This window comes from Callospermophilus lateralis, chromosome 1, assembly GCF_048772815.1.
Source record: "Callospermophilus lateralis isolate mCalLat2 chromosome 1, mCalLat2.hap1, whole genome shotgun sequence".
Taxonomy (NCBI): domain Eukaryota; kingdom Metazoa; phylum Chordata; class Mammalia; order Rodentia; family Sciuridae; genus Callospermophilus; species Callospermophilus lateralis.
In genome coordinates, this window is record NC_135305.1 from 34,830,522 (window position 1) to 34,852,542 (window position 22,021).

The 22,021-nt window shown below is 36.3% G+C and overlaps 1 protein-coding gene across 1 annotated transcript in view; it reads right to left on the reverse strand.

The window, feature by feature from the left end:
- Nucleotides 1-22,021, reverse strand: part of Col28a1 (collagen type XXVIII alpha 1 chain) — a 158,234-nt gene that overhangs the window by 60,744 nt on the left and 75,469 nt on the right. Inside the window, exons 23-24 of the mRNA XM_076861514.2 lie at nt 18,686-18,754; nt 18,267-18,335 (exon numbers count right to left, since the gene is read on the reverse strand). Of these exons, the coding sequence (XP_076717629.2) occupies nt 18,267-18,335; nt 18,686-18,754 (138 nt within the window). The remainder of the gene's footprint in view (nt 1-18,266; nt 18,336-18,685; nt 18,755-22,021) is intronic.

Below are 22,021 nucleotides of genomic sequence, written 5' to 3' on the forward strand. Positions count from 1 at the left end.
AATACAACTTGGCCAATATCACTCCCCAGCACACATCCCCCCATTTTCCCTTTGGTCCCTTTCCTTTACTGATCTCCTTTGATTTTTATGAGATCCACCCCCATTTTTCTTTTCCTTTTCCTACCTAGTTTTCACATATGAGAAAAAACATACGACCCTTGACCTTCTGAGTTTGTCTTCTTTTCCTTAACATAATGATCTCTAGTTCCATCTGTTTTCCTGCAAATGACATAATTTCACTTTTTTATGGCTGAATAAAACTCCATGTGTATATATATATCACATTTTCTTCATCCATTGTCCATTGATGGATACCTAGGCTGATTCCATAGTTTGTCTATTGTGGAATCATGCTGCTGTAAACGTGGGTATGAATGTATCACTACAGAATGATGACTTCAATTCTTCAGGTTAAAGGTTGAGGAGTGGTATAGCTGGGATATGGTGATTCCATGCTTAGTCTTTTCAGAAAACTCCCTACTGACTTCCATAATGGTTGTACTAATTTACAATCCCACCAACAACACAAAACTGTTTCTTTTCCTCTATATCCTCTCCAGCATTTGTATTTGTATTCTTGATGACTGCCATTCTGACTGGAGTGAGATGAAATCTCAGCATAGTTTTGATTTGCATTTTCCTAATTGCTAATGGTGTCGAGCATTTTCTCATATATTTGTTGGCCATTTGTATTTCTTCTTTTGAGAAGTGTGTGTTTAATTCATTTGTCCATTATTCATTGGGTTATTTGATTTGTGATGTGCATTTTTTAAAGTTTTTTATATATTTTAGATAGTAATCCTCTGTCAGAAAAGTAGCTAGCAAAAATTTTCTCCCATTCTGTAGATTCCGTCTTCACATTTTTAATTGCTTCCTTTGCTGTGCAAAAACTTTTTAATTGGATGCTACCTCATTTATTAACTCTTGGCATTATTTACTGAGCTTCAGGGATCCTATTGAGAAAGTCATTGCCTGTGCCTGTATGCTGAGTGTTCACCCTACATTTTCTTCTAGGTGTTACATAGTTTCTGGTCTAATTCCTAGATCTTTGATCCATTTTGAGTTGATTTTTGTGCAGGGTGAGAGATAAGAGTCTACTTTCATTTTTCTATATATGAATAACCATCTTTCCCAGCACCATGTGTTAAAAAAGCTGCCTTTTGAGAGTAGGCCTGGGTCCATCCCACCACTGGCAGACACCCACTGGAGCTCAGGCTCTGGCACAGAACCAGGGCTGCTGATCAGCAGACCACTGCCAGGGCCCAGGTCTGGCCCAGATCTTCCTACACCGAAATATTGGAGACCCAGGACCAGGGTAGGTCTGAGTCTGCCACCCTCTCCCCTGCACCTGGGAGCCCAAGCCTAACCCACTTCCATCTTGGGACACTGCAGACATCGCCATAGCCTTCCCCACACAGTTGCCCCTACCTTTTGACATCAGACAGGGCCTAGAAACAGCTGCATCTCACAGCAGGCATCCCAAAGACAGTGTAAGGCCCACCCTTTCAGCCCCATCTCTGTAAGATGTTGGATCCATCTCGGGGCATCTCCACTATTATCTGGAGCTACCTCTGCTATTGCTGCCACCACATTTAGTCACAGTAGCATACATTGAGGGACACCAGCAAGGTCTGGAAGCCCAACATCAAGGTGAGGTACAGACAATCTGCACAGATACTACAAGATATAGGGTGGAAACTGTAATATCTCAGATCCACTCTGCAAGAAAGGCAGACACATAGACAACATGAAAAAACAAGGAAGGAAAGTGCCCCCCTAAAACCAGGATACTATAATAACAGAACCATGGACAGTGAAGTTGATGAAATGTTAGAGAAGGAGTTCAGAAGGTTCATAATCAAAATGATCTGCGAATTTAAGAATGACCTAAATGAGCAAATACAGACAAAAATTGACCACTCCAACAAAGAGATAAGAGAGCAAATACAGGTAGCAAAGTATGACTACAAGAAATAGATTGACTCTGAAAAAAAAAGCCAGAAATCCTTGAAATGAAGGAAAAAATAAACCAAATAAAAAACTCAATAGAAAGCAAAACCAACAGACAAGCTCACTTGGAAGAAAGAAAGTCAGATAATGAAGACAAAGTATACAATCTGGAAAATAAAGTTGACCACACAGTGAACAAAGTAAGAAATGATGAATGGAACATTCAAGAATTATGGGACAGTATCGAAAAATCAAATCTAAGAGTTATTGGGATAGAGAAAAGCACAGAGTTTCAAAACAAAGGAATGCACAGTCTCTTCAATGAGATAATATCATAAAATTTCTAAAGCATGAAGAATGAATTGGAAAACCAAATACAAGAGGCTTACAGGATACCAAATGTACAAAATTACAACATATCTACACCAAGGCACGTTACAATGAAAATGTCTAGCATACAGAAGAAGGATAGAATCTTAAAAGCTGCAAGAGGAATTGGATCACATATAGGGGAGACCAATTTATATATCAGCAGATTTTCAACCCAGACCCTCAAAACCAGGAGGTCGTGGAACAACAAATATCAAGCTCTGAAAGAAAATGGATGCCAACCAAGAATCTTATATTCAGCAAAACTAAGTTTTAGATTTGATGATTAAATAAAAACTTTCCATGATAATCAAAAGTTAAAAGAATTTACAACTAGAAAGCCTACACTACAGAACATTCTAAGCAAAATATTCCATTAAAAAGAAATGAAAAAAACAACAATGAAAATCAGCAAAGGGAGGTATTACACTAAAGGAAAAACTATTCAGAAGAGAAATCAAGCCAAGTTCAATAACAAAAATAAATAAAAATGTCTGGGAATACAAATCATGTCTCAATAATGAATGTTAATAGCGTAATTCACCAATCAAAAGACACAGACTAGCAGATTTGATTTTTAAAAAAGACCCAAAAATATCCTTCATCCAAAAGACTCATTTCATAGGAAAAGACATTCACATCAACATTTCACATTCAGACTGAAGGTGAAATGTTGGGAAAAATCATAACACTCACATGGGCTGTGGAAGCAAGCAGAGGTCTCCATCCTCATATTAAATAAAGTAGACTTTAACCTAAAGTTAATCAAAAGGGATAAAGAAGGATACTACATACTGCTCAAGGGAACCACACACCAACAAGACTTAACAATTATAAATATATATGCCCCAAACAATGGAGCATCTACGTTCATCAAGCAAACTCTTCTCAAGTTCAAAAGTCAAATAGACCACAACACAATAATTTTGGGTGACTTTAACACACCTCTTTCACCACTGGATAGATCTTTCAAACAAAAGCTGAACAAAAAAACTATAAAACTCAATAATATAATCAATTACTTAGACTTAACTGACATATATAGAATATTTCATCCTTCAACAAGTGAATACACTTTCTACTCAGCAGCACATGGATAATTCTCTAAAATAGACCATATATTATGCCACAAAGCAAATCTTAGCAAAATATAAAAAAGTAGAGATACTACCCTGCAATCTATCATATCATAATGGAATGAAATTATAAATCAATGAAAAAATAAAAATAAAGGCTACTTCAACACCTAGAGACTAAATAATATGCTACTGAATAAACAATAGGCTGCAGAAGACATCAAGGAGGAGATGAAAAAATATTTAGAGGTGAATGAGAACACAGATGCAACATATCGAAATCACTGGAACACTATGAAGGCAGTTCTAAGAGGAAAGTTCATTGCATGGAGTTCATTCCTTAAAAGAAGAAAAAGTCAACAAATAAATGGCTTAACATTGCATTTCAAAAACTAGAAAAAGAAGAACAAATCAACACCAAAAGCAGAAGAAGACAGAAAAATAATTAAAATCAGAGATGAAATCAATGAAATTGAAACAAAAGAAACAATTGAAAAAATTGACAAAGCAAAAAATTGGATCTTTGAAAAAATAAATAAAATCAACAGACCCTTAGCCATGCTAATGAAGAGAAGGAGAGAGAAAACTCAAATCACTAATGTACTTGATAAAAAAGGAAATATCACAACAGACACTACAGAAATATAGAAGATAATTAGAAATTATTTTGAAAACTTATACTCCAATAAAATAGAGAATATCAAATGCATCGACAAATCACTAGAGTAATATGATTTGCCCAAACTGAATCAGGATATTCTACACAATTTTAACAGATCAGTTTCAAGCAATGAAATAGAAGATGCCATCAGAAGACTACCAACCAAGAAAAACCCAGGACTGGATTGATACACAGCCGAGCTCTAAAAGACCTTTAAAGAAGAACTAATACCAATACTCTTCAATTTATTTCAGGAAATGGAAAAAGGGAGCACTTCCAAACCCATTCTATGGGCCAATATCACCCTGATTCCAAAACCAAAGACACATCAAAGAAAGAAAACATCAGACCAATATCACTAATGAACATAGATGCAAAAATTCTCAATTAAACTCTGGCAAATTGAATACAAAACATATCAAAAAGATAGTGCACCACTATCAAGTGTGGTTCCTCCTAGGGATGCAAGATTGGTTCAACGTACAGAAATCAATAATGTAATTCATCACATCAATAGACTTAAAGATAAGAACCATATGATCATCTCAACAGATGCAGAAAAAGCATTTGACAAAATACAGCACCCCTTCATGTTCAAAACACTAGAAAAACTAGGGATAACAGGAACATATCTCAACATTATAAAAGTTATCTATGCTAAGCCCCGGGCTAAATGGAGAAAAATTGAAAGTATTCCCTCTAAAAACTGGAACAAGATAGGGATTCCCTCTTTCTCCACTTTTATTTAACATTGTTCTTGAAACGCTTGCCAGAACAATTGGACAGATAAAAGAAATTAAAAGGATATGGATAGGTAAAGAAGAACTCAAATTAGCACTATTTGCCGATGATATGATTCTATACCTAGAAGACCTAAAAAGTTCCACCAGAAAACTTCTAGAACTATTAAATGAATTCAGCAAAGTAGTAAGTAGGATACAAAATCAACACTCATAAGTCAAAGACATTTCTATATATCAGTGACAAATCCTCTGAAAGGGAAATGAGAAAAACTATCCCATTTACAATAGTCTTAAAAAATAAAATAAAATATTTGGGAATCAACTTACTGAAAGAGGTGAAAGAACTCTTTAACAAAAACTAGAGAATGTAAAGGAAGAAATTAAAGAAGACATTAGAAGATGGAAAGATCTCCCTTGTTCTTGGATAAGCAGAACTAATATTGTCAAAATGACCATACTACCAAAAGCACTATACAGATTTAATGCAACTCCAATCAAAACCCCAATGACATTCCTCATAGAATTAGAAAAAGCAGTCATGAAATTTATTTGGAGAAATAAGAGACCCAGAATAGCTAAAGCAATCCTTAGCAGGAAGAGTCAAGCAGGTGGCATTACTATACCAGACCTTAAACTATACTACAGAGCAATAGTAACAAAAACAACATGGTATTGGCACCAAAATAGACAGATGGACCAATGGTACAGAATAGAGGACACAGAAACTAACCCACATAATTATAGTTATATTATATTACACAAAGGCACCAAAAACATACATTAGAGAAAAGATAGCCTCTTCAACAAATGGTGCTGAGAAAACTGGAAATCCATATGCAACAAAATGAAATTAAATCCCTATCTCTCACCATGCACAAAACTCAACTCAAAATGGATCAAAGACCTAGGATTAAACCAGAGAAACTATGTCTAATAGAGGAAAAAGTAGGCTCAAATCTTCATCATGTCATATTAAGCCCCAACTTCCTTAATAAGACTCCTATAGCACAAGAATTAATATCAAGAATAAAAAAATGGGATGGATTCAAACTGAAAAGCTTCTTCTTAGCAAAATAAACAATTAATGAGGTGAATAGAGAGCCTACATCTTGGGAGCCAATTGTTACCACATGTACATCAGATAGAGGACTAATCTCTAGGGTATATAAAGAACTCAAAAATCTTAACACCAAAAAAACAAATAACCCAATCAATAAATGAGCCAAGGAACTGAACAGACACTTCTCAGAAGAAGATTTACAATCAAACAACAAATATATGAAAAAATGTTCAACATCTCTAGCAATTAGAGAAATGCAAATCAAAATTAAGATTTCATCTCATTCCTATCAGAATAATAGTTGGTGAGGATGTGGGGGAGAAGGCATACTCATATATTGCTGGTGGGACTGCAAACTGGTGCAGCCAATATGAAAAGCAGTAGGGAGAATCCTTGAAAAACTTGGAATGGAACCACCATTTGACCTACCTATCCCACTCCTTGGTCTATACCCAAAGGATTTAAAAACAGCTTACTACTAGGACACAGCCACATCAGTGTTTATAGCAGCACAATTCACAATAGCTAAACTGTGGAACCAACCTAGATGCCCTTCAATAGATGAATGGATAAAAAAAAAAAATGTGTATATACACAATGGAATATTATTCAGCATTAAAAGAGAATAAAATCATGGCATTTTCAGGTAAATGGATGGAGTTGGAGAAGATAATGATAAGTGAAATTAGCCAATCCAAAAAAACCAAATGCCCAGTTAAACTTTTCTCTGATTTAAGGGTGCTGATTCCTCCTTAAATCCGAGAAGGGGAAAAGAGGAGGGAGGGGAAGGGAGGAGGAATAGGGTAGGAAAGGCGGTGGAATGTGAGGGTCATCATTACCCTAAGTACATGTATGAAGACATGAAGGATGTGACACTACTTTGTGTACAACCAGAGATATGAAAAATTGGGCTCTATATGTGTAATATGAATTGTAATGCATTCTGTTGTCATATATAACAATTTTTTTTTTAAAAGGCTGCCTTTTCTCCAATGTATGTTTTTGGCACCTTTGTCAAGGATCAGATGCCTGTAGACGTGTGGATTTATCTCTGTGTCTTCTATTTTGTATCATGGGTCTATATGTCTGTTTTTATGCCAACACCATGCAGTTTTTGTTACTATCACTCTGTTCCCTTTTTTTTCCATTTCTTATTGCCATTTGTACAATATTTAAAGCAATTAATAAAGATTCACTTTAAGTCAATCAAGTTAATTAACTTCTTGGCAACATTAATTATGTACTTTTTTCAGAACTCCCTTTTCTAGATTTTGGGAAAGTAATTACTGCTATTGTGAACAGAGGACAAAAGAGCACACGAGAATACAAAGCAGTCATTAGGAGACATAACCACAACCTGAACTAGTTCCTGTTACTGTTTTAAGCAACAAAAATTATGCTATTTGACTTAGGGATTGGCTCTATGGTATTTGTGCCCTAGGGAGATTGTGACCACAGTGCACATTCTATAATGCCTTTTCTGTTTCTCCAAGGTGTGGCAGTTTCATTAGGGAAAACTACCAGTATTACCAGAAAAGTGATGAGATTCAATAAACATAGTTCAGGACCTGTGCTTAGGGTTTCCCTGAAATGCTAACAAAGGACAGAAGCAGAGACATAAAAGTCTATTCATTAATCACCTTCTCTATGCCTAAAATTATGCTAGGCATGTCCATGTATGTTATTTCATATTAGTTAGTATCCACAACAACCCTGATTACAATGATGATTAGTCTACCCAACCCAGTGAATTTATCAGATATGAGGAGATAAAATCTACATTTCATAGGAATAAGAATGATGTGGTACAAGGCATGAGACTTTTCCTATTATCGTGTCTAACATGGAGTAGGCACTTGGAGCAGCTCACTTTGCTACCCTGCTTTATTCAGGAGAAAACCAAAATTTACCAGTTCTGCATAATTATTAAAAAGCTAGATGATATGGAGAAGCAGAAACCCTCACAAGAGCTAGAACAGCTCCTTGGGAGCAGTTTGACAAGTTCTTTAAAAGTTCAATATATATTTACCACATGATACAGCAATCTCACTTCTAGCCATATATCCAAGGAAAATAAAAACACATGTCCATATAGAGTCCTTCAAATGAATGATCTTGGCAGCATTATTCAGAGTAGCTCAAAACTGGAAACAACCTAATGCCATTAGCTAGCAAATGGATAGAGAATGTGGTAAGGCACGAACTATAGATTTACTCTAAAATGTGAAATATGCCTCAATAAAGTTACAAAGAAAAAAAATAGGAGAATCAGAGCCAGACTTTGCATCTCTATTTTCCAAGATCTTTGCCTTTCCAAAATACTTCTAGATTAAATCAAAAGAATGAGGGTTACTTTAAAACCACACTTTATTATTGACTTAACTGTCTAAATCCTTTCTTTCATAATTATGTACTTCTCTTTTGCCAACGGGTAAATGATTCTGGTCTCCTATCTCCATTCCCTTCCATTCAGTGCTTGGGTTCTTATGAGGCTACAGGCACTAATTGTTTCTTTAACACTTCTCTCCTATGGACTCTCAAGTTCCTCCCTGTTTAAATGGTCATTCCCACGTCAAGAGCTCCAAGTGAGAACATGGAGCTATATGTCTATGATCTCTTCTTTCTTGAGTAGCTCTAAAATGTTTTAAAGGCAGTATCTGTATGTTCACTGTGTGGTGCCTCCAATGACAGCTGGCTGATTCACAGACTTTGATATCTCCTAAAAGAGACAGATCTTTTCTCTTCCAAGCATTCTAACCCACCCTAACAAAACAGAACATGAGTGAATGCCATTAAATAGATTTTACCTAGAATTATTAAATGTTTTATCCAAAATAATTCTTCAGTCCAACCCCATCCCAAACAGGATGGCTCTCTCTGCTTTGTTCCTGCTCTCCTCTGACCTTCCAGGATGTGGTTTAGAGCTTAGAAAGGGTATGGCTGGACACCTTGTACCTCCTGAAGAATACACAGCTCCACCTATGTATAGCCTGGCCAAGAAAAACCAGCCAGGGATCAGAGCCCGCCTCCAGATCTCCTGGTTTGCAAAAGTATACAGAAGACAGAGAAACACATTAAACAACACCACAACATACCATCAGCAAAATCCCCAAGTACAAATAACACATGCACAAAGACAATGCAAGGAAAAAAATGAGGGAGGAGCAAACCAGGATTCAAGAGACTTCAGAGACAGCTCAATCAAATGCAATGTGTGGACATCAAGTGGATCCTAGTTCAAACAAACAAATATAACAAATTTCTGAGATAAGCTGGAAAAATTGCATGCTGGATATTTGGTATAATAAGGAATTAATTTTTTAGGTTTGATAATGGTTCTGTAGTTATGTTTGAAATGGAGTCATTCTGTATCAGAGACAGATACTAAAGCTTTAGACGGATGATGTCAGGGGATTGCCTCAGAATAATGTAGTTAGAAAAGTAGTGAGGGATCCAGATAAAGCAAGATGGACTACATGTTGAAAATTGTTGAACTGTGATGACTAAATGAAAGTTCATCTCATTTATCTTTCTACTTTTGTATATACTTGATAATTTTTATAATAGAATTCTTCAAGTAACATTTTTAAAAGCCATGAACAACATCCAACAAAAATCTCGGCAATAAGCATGACCAAGTACTACTATAATATTTACCCTTAATCAGGAGAAGAATACATGATTTTAAAGATTTTTTTAAATGGCCATAGGAGAGGAACACTCAGGTAGATTAACATTATTGGTAAAACTTACACGTATGTCATGTACTCTTGGTATGTGCTAAATGTTACCTAATTTTTAAAAAACTAAGGATATAGAAAGAAGGCAGGAATTTTTTTAGAAAGTAGAATTTAAGAATTTAACACTCTTATTATTTAATTAATGAAAAATTTGATGATTTTAGTTAAAACCTCCTATTTGATTAGTTTAACCATATTAAAACATAACACACAGAGAGCTAAGAAACCAAGTGGGAAAAACAGTTGAAATGAATTATGAGTATACCTAGACCAAAACTGCCAGGGCCCAGTGTTGTAACTCACTTTCTCTTCGTATTCTCTTATTCTCACTCCACATTAGGGTTATCTGAGGGTTAACTGCAGTAAGGCAGCTGACCCTGAAGATGCTTTATTGCCCTTTCTGTCCTGCAGCTGCAACCAATGAGCTCAAAGATGTGACTCTATGTCATCTGTGGAATTTCAGGGTGCTCCTCACACTATTGCCTAGCCTCATCCATATCATTGTAGACAAATAGCTATGTTTCATCTATCAAAATAATCTTTTGTATATTTCAATCTATAAAAATTTAATATGATATTCACCTATTCTTTTATGAAACTGACAGACTTAACATCAAGGCTTAACAGTCGTGCAGATGCTAGAATTGTTCTACAATGTACATGTACCATACTCTCAATTGAGTATCAGGCACTTAATGGACTGCAAGTTCACAGAGATAGTGGCTCTCCCATATAGTGGGCACTTGGAAAATGTGTCAAGTCTCTTGTTTCATAGGCCATGAGTTCATGTTAGGTCGTTGTACCCAACGAACATAAGCAAGAAGACTGTGGGCAAGTGTTTTTGCCGCTTGACAGCACCTTTGGTGGCTAAACCGAAGTGTGTTTACCTGTGATATTTTCAGATATGCACTTTGTTGTCAGTAGACAAAGTGACATTCTCAAGTAAAGGAAATTACAATAGGTTCTTGTATGGATTTAGCTTCTCATGTAACATCTAAGGGTTGTTGGAGCCTGCAGAGGGAGCCCTTGTACCAGGAGATAATGGACAGAACTGAGCAAATTCTGGAGTTTCCATTTGTAACTACATCCATCAAGTCCATAGGACTACAGCCTAAGTTCCACTGCTATCTGTCTTCACTTCCTTAAGAAAAGAATGGCTGTTTAGATGGCCTTGCACTTCCTCTGGGCTCACAAAGTGACTCAAGATGGGAGATATTCCTTTCATTTCCACTTGAAATGGGCAAGTTTAAGATTATCTGCAGTATTTCTTCATGTGAATGAATCAGTGAAGGTCTTACCTAGACCATAACTTTGAAGAATGGTTAACTTTAAGTCCTTTAAAAACATACAAAATTTTATGATGTTATAATAAGATACATCAAAACCTTCACCTTTTAAAAAAAGAAAAAGGAATCAGGCACACTATCACATGCACCTTCTCATTAGCAAATCTCTGCTTTGGTTAATATTGAAACTATAATTATAAATAATAATAAACAGGTATTAAGTTTATCACACAGCAAGTATTCATCATTTATTATCTCAGCTGATCCTATTAATATCAAATTATTCCATTTTATAGGTAAGGAAACTGAGGCTACATGGGGTACATAAACTGTCCAAACTCATGCCACCGGACACAAGTCAAGTCCAGGTACGATACCAAGCCCATTTACCACTTTAATGTTGGCTAAAACTAGATGGAAGAGGCTAACTTCTCCATAGATTTTCTCCCAGCTGCCATTTAATGCAAAGACCACACCAATGTGATTGTGAAAGTCCTTTTCCTACATTGTCAATTGTATGCTCAAGAAGTAGACATCCTGGGTTATAAAACTTCATCTGGGATTGTATGAGGCCCATAACACCTGAACAAGTGCCAGCTGCCTCAGGCTTCCCTTTCCATATTCCCTCCACTGCCATTCCTTTAATTATGTGGTTTACCCCAAGGTTTTCATTGGTCTAATTCCGGGCATCCTACCTACACAAATTCTTAATCTCTCTTTTCATCCATCCTATAATGTGCTTGATTTGGCAGAGTAAAGTATAGGTGAATACTTCTAACTATAATGCTTTCATATATTAGAATTCATTTAAAAAGTCTTATATACATTATTCTATTACTTTCTCAGAATAACCCTGTGAAGTAGACATTATTGTCCCCAATCACAGATGAGGATGCTGAGTCTCAGGGAGATTCAATGACTTGCTGAGGTCACACAGCGAATAAGTGGCAGAGGTTTCAGGGCAGAGCAATGATAAGAAAATAACCCATTATTATGTCCTACATATTTTATAAAAATTTAAATATAATATTTGAGGAAATAATTAGCCCATTAAACTATTTTCCCCTACCCTAAAACACACACATATTAACAAAGCTTTAGTCATTATCTCTTCCTTTGTTTGTGCCAGTTAAATCCAGGACACTCTTTGAGAGGACTGTGAAAACAAATTACAGTTGTTCACAAAGAGATTTCATGCTTTTTCACTTTGGGTACAATAAAAACCAAATGAAATTCACTGTGAAAAAAATCACTCTTAAGAATTTTTCAAAGAATGGTACTCTGAAGATTCCACTAACTGGTGAAGCCAAGGAGTGACTGAGTTTTAAAATAAGGTAGGAGACGTCAAAGTGATAATCAACATCTGCTTGATGTTCTTTCTTTCTGGCTTTTAAATAAAATTAAGATATAACTACTAAGTCCTTAACTTCCACAAACATAAATACCACTCTGGAATGAATTATGTAATTCAGCATATGTCACAGTTTAATAACTCTTGAATACCTCCCTGTGGCTGCCAGAATTGGCAATGGAAAATTTAGAGGTTTTATTCTAAGTTTATAGACATAACCCAGGTCCTGGCCATGAGCATTGACTAATGACTGCCTGCTGTCATATCACCTGGTCATTTCTCACTGACAGGCCTTGGTATAAAGAGGGAAACAGTGACAATTACCAGCATGATTATTATGGGAATGAAGAAATAATTAAGAAGATGCTAGAAAACACAGTATTCAAATTGCTATCAGGTTTCCTTTGGTAACTTTCCAACTTTAAATTTTAAAGTATTTAAAATAATTTCAAGTCTTCAAATCAATTTCTCTCCTAGAACTTTATAGTATTCACCTGAAATAGTCCATATCTACTAGTCCCTGATAATTTTAAAACTTGCTAAAGGGTCTTTGGGTACTTGTTTTTTATTGTTTCTTCCTTTTCTCAAAATCAACTCATGATTGCCCTGTGCCAAGAATCTCATTGGAGAAAGTCTTTCTCATTTAGTTAAGTTAGAAACACTGGTAGTGCTCCCAGTGAAAAGAGAAGAGAATGCTCTCTGGTACTCATTCTCAACATAATTTTCCACTGGGGGCAAGTTTCTGCAGACTGCATTATTAAAAACAAAAATGTGTTTAACAGGATGTGGGCAGTGAATGTTCAGGGAGTTTAATGTGCAACTTCAGGACTACAGGGAAAGGATGCAGGCACTCTTGAGAAAAAAAAAATGGAGTGTAGGGAAATGACAAGAAGAGACTAAATGAACACTGAAAGTCATAAGGTAACCTGGAGTGAGCTCAGACTCCAGGCATTGTGCATAGAGCTGAATCAGGGAGTAACCTTGAAAAGTCACCTAGTCAAGTTTTCCTGGTCTTGAATTTGACCTCTTCTGAAACCTATGGGTCAAATTGCCTGACATTCAAACTTTATATGGCTCTGTTTTTAATTAGCCTTCTTTTGAAATAATGGGTCTGGCCTGTAGCAATTTTGCAGGCATATTAGAGGGAGGTGGGTTTCAAGTCCACTTGGAGTTACAGACCCTTAACTTCGTTATCATTAAGCCAGCCTTCTTTGTCAGGCCTGTTCAAAATGGAGTTCCTTGTCCAGTCCATGTCTGCCAGCGGAATCCACAAATTCCTAATGCATCTGTGTGAATTGGTCCTCTGTTCGATCACTGCCTGTTGGTGGTGTGCACATATGTGAGCCATTGCAGAGAACAGAGGGGCGATTCAGACACTGGGAACATTTTTAGAATAATGACACTCAGTGGAATTTTCACATGGACTTGCATTTTAATTTATGACTATGGGCCACTTTTGTTAAATAAAGCATGTATTTACAATATTCAAACATTTAACGTCTTTGAAAAATGTTTAACTCTTTTGGGTTTGAGTGTATGCTTATAAGGCTTATGTAATACAGATTTTGACCATGGAAAAGCTAGGATAGAAAGGAAGACAATCCGGCTGTACAAAGTTGAGATGGTTAGAAGATGGACTGCATTAGAGATTGAGCATCTGTGGATCAGGGTAAGTCATTCCCTCTGCTTTGACTTATTCACCCATTCAGTCTCTCATTCATTCATCATATTCGTGGTCTACCTCTCGTACGCAAAACCTGGTATCCAAAAATGTTAAAAAAGGCAAGCTGCTCAACCTTCCTGGCCTTGATTTCCTTATCTATAAAATAGGGGAGTTGTTACAAATGTTTTGGACACATTTAGGTAATATGTGATAAGTATAATAATAATTCGAAAAACAACAATCCAGTGAGTCTTTTCTGTCCCCAGATGTTATCCTAAGCATTTGATGGTTAAAAATTCCTTGGAAGGCCCCCAAATCCGGACTAGATTTAAAGACTGGCCTAAGATGAACCATTCCAGAGCTTTAGGGGAAGGCATGACTTTCCCTATGATGAGTAGGACACTGACAGGGCTGAAAGAACTGAGAGAACAACAGGGAGGTTTCTGTACTTCAGGAGCTCAGGAGAGACAGCCTGGGAGTCTACTTTTATAAGGGCCAGAAACAAACTCTTAGGCTCAGACACAGAAAATCGGCCCTTGGGCTACAAGTATCTCTCAGACCTTTGAGGGTGACAATTCAAGAGCCAAGAATTATCTACAGCTTCTGAAAAGGACATGAGATGTCATGATTGTTCCTAAATCTATCGGGAGTCCTCCTAACATCTCCAAGACTCCAGTGAAGAAATGCAGAATGCGATGGGTGCAATCTCCAAACTAGCCTTCCCCACCAGGCGTGTGCATTCAAACATAGGACACTGGATGAACACTTCCCACTTAACAGGAAACCAACTGTCAGTTCCTCTTCCCAGCATATTTTGCAAGTCGATTTTAAAATTACATCTACCCTATCCTTGAAAGTTCTTACTAGAAATTTGGAAATATCTCAGAAGGTCTTGTCAAAATTTGAATTAAATTCAAGGTAGAAGGACTGCAACCACCAATGCTGCAAAAAATTTTTCCACTTGGGAAAAGCCATAGAGTACCACAAGAATGCTAGATGTCAGGGTTTGCATTTTATATGTTTTAAAACATAAAAACTTTGATTATAATGCCTGTATCATATGCTAAACACATGTGACCTTAACTAAATAGCACAAAAACCCACCATAAATTAATCGTCAACCTTAATAGCTTCCTTATTTCAAAACACATTTGTTTTGCAAGCTAATGCCTTAAGGCCAAAATTTTAAGGTAACTACACAGAGTTTAAATGAAAAACATACCAGGATATACATACCTATATAATCTCTCTTTCCCTTTCGCTCTCCCTTTCCAACATACTTAGTTTCTCTGTCATTTTAACTCAAAATGGAAGGAGAGAAACTTGGCACACATTTACATTCTCAGTTTTTCACCGTCATTGACTATATTTGCTATTTTGAGTCTCACCTCCACTTTATCAGAGGCACATAGCTAAATGGAATTAGATTTTTCAAAATTTCTTCCATTCTTTACTCTGTGTGTGTGTGTGTGTGTGTGTGTGTGTGTGTGTTTCCAAATGTTTTCTTCAGAAGAAAGGCCACAAGGCCTCTGTTAAAAAAAAAAAGAAGAAGAAGAAGAAGAAGAAGAAGAGATGATGATTTTGGAAGTTATTTAAGCTGATACATACTTTTAGAATTTCCTTCAAGTTTATGATCCAAGTTCCTAAGTTTCAAGACCAATTCACTCCCCTAACACTTCCTGGGGCTGGATGTGTCCAGGTTATCATACTTTCCACAGGAAGAGACAAGAGGTAATGGAGAGAAGGGAAAGTATCTCTGAGGGAGGCAGTGAACAGAGAGGCAAGTCCTGGCTAATGCTCCCTCTGGCCCTTCTACCCACAGTTGGAAGCCAGTGGAGGTTAATGCTTCCGCTCAGCCTCCCTTGTGGGCTAACAAAGGCAAGAGAGTCTCACTCATGACACACTTTCTGGCAATATATTGAGTCTTTAAAAAAAAAAAATAGAAAGGCAGGATGACATCTAGAAAGGAACACCTTATTTCTTGGTGTTTTAAAATAAACATATACATGAAAAGCAAATATGGGAAGCTTTTAGAGGGAACTGCATATGAAATCATTCAGCAAATGTTTTGGTCTGTATCTTAAATAATCAAAGTGGAATATTCACAAGAATCCAAATTTTAAATGTTCTTCATCTGTGCTTAAGTACTTTCCTTTATTACTAATACTAAATGTAAAGCACTAACATAATAGTACAATTTAATATAACATAATATATCCTTACAAAAAACATTCAAAATCTACTCCATGAAAATGTAAATGATCACCAGTTTCAATTGGAATACAAACACAGTCCAGTATGTGTTTAATATTTTATTTTGTGTCTTATTTTAAATAAGAATAAGCTTCTACTTCACTACAGAAGTATTCAGTATAAAAAAGTTTTTATCGATGTTTCACTCTTAGCAGAAAATAACAAAGTTATTTTACCTATTTGTGATTTTACCTATTGCATTTCTCTATTAAAGTTTAAAAATATTTTTAGTTGTAAATGGACACAATATCCTTTTTTTATTAATTTATATGTGGTGCTAAGGATCAAACCCAGTGCCTCACATGTGCTAGGCAAGTAGCCTACCACTGAGCTACAACCTCAGCCTTCTATTAAAGGCTTTTTTTTAAAAACATTTTGATTGATATTATACCTTAAAGAAAAAAAATAGTATCTTAATACCTAAACTCAGTATAATCTACTGAAAATGTCAAGGCTTGCTCAAGTATCTGAGTTAGTCCTAAGTCAGGCCAAGCTGGAACATTGAACAAACCGTGTCCTGTTTGTCCTCTGTCTGTGGTTCATATTATACTTTCACATAAATCCTCTCACTGGACTCTCATAATTAACTCAAGAAACAGAAATGGGGCAAGTGTTACGATCTCCTTTAGAGATGATGTTTAGTGTCATGGGTCTCCAATTTTTTATTCCAGCTGGGACAGGGGAATAGCTCCATTGTCACCAGCTCCATTTAGAGGAGCAGTATCTCTAAGTGCTGTAGCAGAGAGGAAAAAAAAAAAAAAAAAAGACCGTCATGGAGCATATATAACATTTTCTCTCACAAGAAACTTAGAAGCATGAAAAAAACTAAGTAATTATATTGGGGGAAAAGTTCCCTTTTTGGAATGATACTGATCATTCATTCATTTTCCATTCATTTGACAGATCATACGGTTCCTAATGGGTGGCATGCTTAGTTCTGCCAGGAAGTGAGGAGGGGGCAATACAAAGAGCCAGCCTTCAGGAAAAGTAACATTCTCATGAAATATGCGAAGCAATAAATGAGCACAATCATCTCAGAAGGTGATCCATTCTACACAGGAAATACACGGAAGGGAGGAAAGTGATTTTTTTGTATGAATGATCAAAGAGGTGAGATTTGAGCTAAGACCTGAAGAAATGGCCATCCCAACAGAGCCAAGGGCTGGAAGCTTGGAGGAGCTGCAACAGGGTAGGCCAGCATTGGCTAGACATAGGCAGAAGGGAGAAGTGGACAGAAGCTATGTCAGGGCCTAAAGAGCCTATCTAAGGCTAGGGAAAGTGGTTGAAGTTTGTTCTAAGCACACAGAAAGCCACCAAGTCATACCCACAAGAAAGGGAATGTAATCTGATTTGTGGTTTTAAAAGATTATTCTGCCTGCTAAGTTAGGAGGGCAGAGTTGAAAGAGGAAAGACCAGTGAAGAGGCCATGGTAGTAGCCCAGGCAAAAGATGGAGGTAGTCTGCCTGGTGGAAGAAGGAGCAAAAGTCAAGTTACATTCTGAAGCTAGACCTGGCAGCATTTGCCAAAGGACCAGATATGGAGGAAGAAGAAGGAAGGGAAGGGACCAAGGATCACTTTTAGGTCTTCTAGCTTGAGCATGGGGCAGATGTAAATGCCTTTGATAGGGTTATGGGGGGAATAAAAGCCAAGGTTCTATTCTGGTTGTTAAGTTAGAAATGTCTATAAGCAATCTAAGAGAAGACATCTGGTAAGAAACTAGATTCATGAGGCCTAAGCTTAAGGGAGTGAACTTAGAAATGTGAAAACCATCAGTACATGTGTAGTGGTTAAAGACAGGGCTGAGTGAAAGTTCCTAGGAAAGAGATGGCTAGAACAGTGAGGGAGGCTCTGAATTAAACCCTGATCTGGGAACAGAAATAGGAAACAGCAAGGGAATGTGAAAATTGCTACCAGAGAAGCAGGAGAAAAAACATACAATCTACATGTTCATAATGGTGCAAGTGCCCCAGGAAGTCCGTAAGTAAAGATAAATAACTTCATCAATTGCTTCAGACTACTCTGTTCTTCTGTTATGTTGAATCACCTTCACCAAAGTCACGTACTTATAAGTGCATTTTTAGAAACTAGTATACTGCCTGCTAAAAAAATCTCACCTTTGCTCCAGTGTCTCCCACTCCACGTAAACCCATTGGTCCGGGGGGTCCTGGTAATCCTCTAGGTCCCTGAGATAACATCAAAAGGCGGGCAGTGAGCATCTTTGTAAAATGCAATGCTCAGAAAAAAAGGAGGGAAGAAGGGTAGAAGAATAATATTTTTAACATTACACAGTTTTAAAACACTTTATTACATATTTTATAATGAACTAGAAGAGAGTAGTTTGAATGTTTCCAACATGAAGAAATGATAAATGGTTAAGGAGACTGAAATACTAATCATCCTGATTTGATCATTGTACATTATGTACATGTATCAAATTATCATATTGTATGCCACAAATATGGACAATTATGTGTAAGTTTAAAATTTAAAAAAAATACACATGTAAAGAAAAAAGGGAAATATCCACACTTACAGCCACACCAGGATAGCCGTCGCCTTTGAGTCCTGGAGCACCCTTGGGTCCCTGAGGGCCTTGGGCACCCTAGGTAAATTCCAATACCAGGTGATATCATGAGGCTAAAGCATGAAACACCTGGCAAAACTTAAGCAACACCAACTCAATATCCCAAAGAAATATTTGATGAGTGCAAAGGAATAATTTCAAAAATATTAGGAGATATTCCTACCACACACGGAAATTTGTTACCTCTTCAGAAGCCTTATCCACCTGAGCTCGGGGGAAGAAGTACAGTTTGAATGTAGGGAATATATGGAAACTACTATAAAGTCCTCGATTTGAAACACAATTACCAGGAATTAGAAAATGGCTTGTGGGTAATATTTCAATTTTCAAAATAACAAATAGTATATCATAAATCTGGGAGGAACATAAAATATTCAGTAAGCACAATGTGAGATAAGCAAAGTAAATTCATAGCAAAAATTTCAGGGTGGAAGAGATAACTCTACACTCCTTGCTGTTGTGTTAAACTTATTGTCTTCATTGATGGTACCCAAATTACATGGGGGAATGAATAAACCCAAACAAAAACGAAAGGAGATTTTTTTTTTTAAGTTATGAAAGGATGGGACACTGATAGTTTGTGGTTCACTATCATGAGAATTAAGGAAAAGTTATAAATATTGCTTAATAGTGACAATCTCAGGCATCAAAACTTTGAGCAGCAGTCATTCACTTTCCATTCAGAGCTTAGGGAGAGGTAATTTTTGTGTAATTGTAATTACACAAAATTTAATATGTAATTCTCTTACAAATAGAAATCCAAAAGATTTTTGACTAAAGTAAAATGGGGGAACAGGAAGGAAAAAAATGAATCTTCTAGAAGATTTGTTAAATATAAAGTCTAATAAACCATGCCATTCAGTTACTGTGGCAACTTCTACAACCTTGTCAATCAAAGTAAACCACCCTTCCTGGTGCTCATGTTTTAAAATGTGTTTTTTTTTACATTAGGAGAAAACTCTAAAAACAGGCAGACTTTTATTTTCATCAAACAGTAAAAATAAACAATACCCAAGAATTTTCTTTACATACAAGCAAATTCTGAGATCAAATTGGTACTACCCCAACCCAAAATGTTGTCCAAAAGTTAACTCTCTAAAACTTCCTAATTCTATGACTGAATGATTGATTAGGGGAAGGAAAAATAGCACATACCTTTAAAGCAATGATAAATTTATTTTGAAACCATGCAACAGCTGTTTTCTCCTAGTAAATCTAAGAGACTAGTTTTATGTGATTAGACTTCTTAAAAATTATCATCTTTAAGAAATGTGTAGCCCCATATAAAAACTTAATGCACTATTTCATCAACAAAAACTTATGATTTTTAAAAAGATGTACAATAAAGAAAAAGCACATAGTCTTTAGAGGAGGTGAATTTTAGTACGTCCCCTGCTACAGGAAATTGATCACTGAGTTTGAAAACTCAGAAGCAATTTTTTATGTTATTCCAATTACATTTAAGGTTTAAGCTCAGAACATTCACGTATAAGAATTGTCTCCAAATAATATTCCCATTTCTTCTCATCCTTATACCAGGAAAAGGCCTGCAACAAAATAAAGCAATAACTGCCCCCCTGGTTAAGCTGAAAAAAAAATTGGAATCAAAATTCACTTTTCAAATCTCTAAGTTCCAAGCAATAATAAATCATCAGCTGTTATTGATTAACCTCTGCACCCACAGTATGGGGTAAAAAAAAAAAAAAAAATTGAAACACAGTTTACAAACGTTTTCTTTTCCTAGATATCTTTGCCCTCTCTCCTGCAAAAAATTTTACTTAGCTGGTTGCCTCTAATGTTTTTTTTTTATTATTTTTATTTTATTTTTTTATTGGTTGTTCAAAACATTACAAAGCTCTTGACATATCATATTTCATACATTAGATTCGGAAATATCAAGAGAATAGGGGTAGACTTTTATTTTGAACTCTTCACAGTGTTTTTATATATGGAATTTTGCCTCTTGGCCTTTCTGCACTGGATTCAAGGGAATGTCCTAAAAATGATTTACTTTGAAGTCTTTCATTCAACAGAAATTTGGATGAAAATTGAAATCTGGTGTTTTGAAATGGGTCTGAGAGTTCCTTGAAATAGTACACAAAAGTGAATTGATATGCCAAAACCTCCACTGGCCATTCAAAGAAGCATGTGACCTTCCAAAACCGTAAAAGCTAATGAATTAGGAAATAATGGCAGAAAGAATAGCATTAGAGCCCAAAGGATTAGGAAAATGTTTGGTTGAAAGCAAATATCTTTAAATACAATTACCTACAATGCCCAATGTTCATCAGCAGGAAAGAAGTGAGGTTTGAAAACTCTAGCAGCACATTTAATTAGACTTTATTCTTATTTCAAAGGAAGTCCAGAGAGATAAGCAAATCATGGATTGTGCATACACAGTTATCAAACAGGATGAAAACTGTCACACTGATGTAATTAAAGAAAGTCATGTCTGCAGTTTCTCACCAGAAAAAAGGAATTTTTATCTAGGGGCGGTGGTACACAACTGTTATCCCAGCAGCTTGGGAGGCTGAGGCAGGAGGATCATGAGTTCAAAGCCAAACCTCAGCAACTGAGCAAGGCGCTAAGCAACTCTGTCTCTAAATAAACACAAAATAGGGCTGGGGATGTGGCTCAGTAGCAAGTGCCCCTGAGTTCAATCACCAGTCCCAGAGAAAAAAAAAGGGATTTTGTTTTCTTGAGCTATCTACATAGCTTATATTTCATGTAACACGAGGTCTGGGGGTGGGGTGAAGAACCCATCCCAGTTTGCACAAGATTTTCCCAGCTTCAGTCCTGAAAGCCTTGAATCCCAAGAACCCTCAATCTTGGACAAACTAGGGCACTCAGCACTCCAGCAGGAAAAAGTGATAAAACAGTAAGAAGAGTAGAGGAACTTCAACACTCCAATTTATGTCTGTTTTTAATAGGTTGTGAATTACATTTCATTTAAAAGATGACTCCAACTTTTCACAAGAATATAGAAATCTGCCTCAAAGCTCTGTGGCAATACGCTATTCATTTAATAAGTATTAATTATGGGGCCTGGAAGTCTGTTCCCATAAACAGAGATGGTTGACACGTAGGAATGTTATAAATGCTAAATTTTGCTGCAATGTTGGGTATAGTATGAAAAGGGAAATGGTGATTTGTGACCATGGAAAACCAGACATGATAATGTAAAGTTGGTTAGGCTCTTGTATAATTATTTGTGTTTTCACCTGAAATAACTCAAAAGGATGAAAAATCAAAGCAAACAAAACTTTGATCCAATAAAGCTTCCAA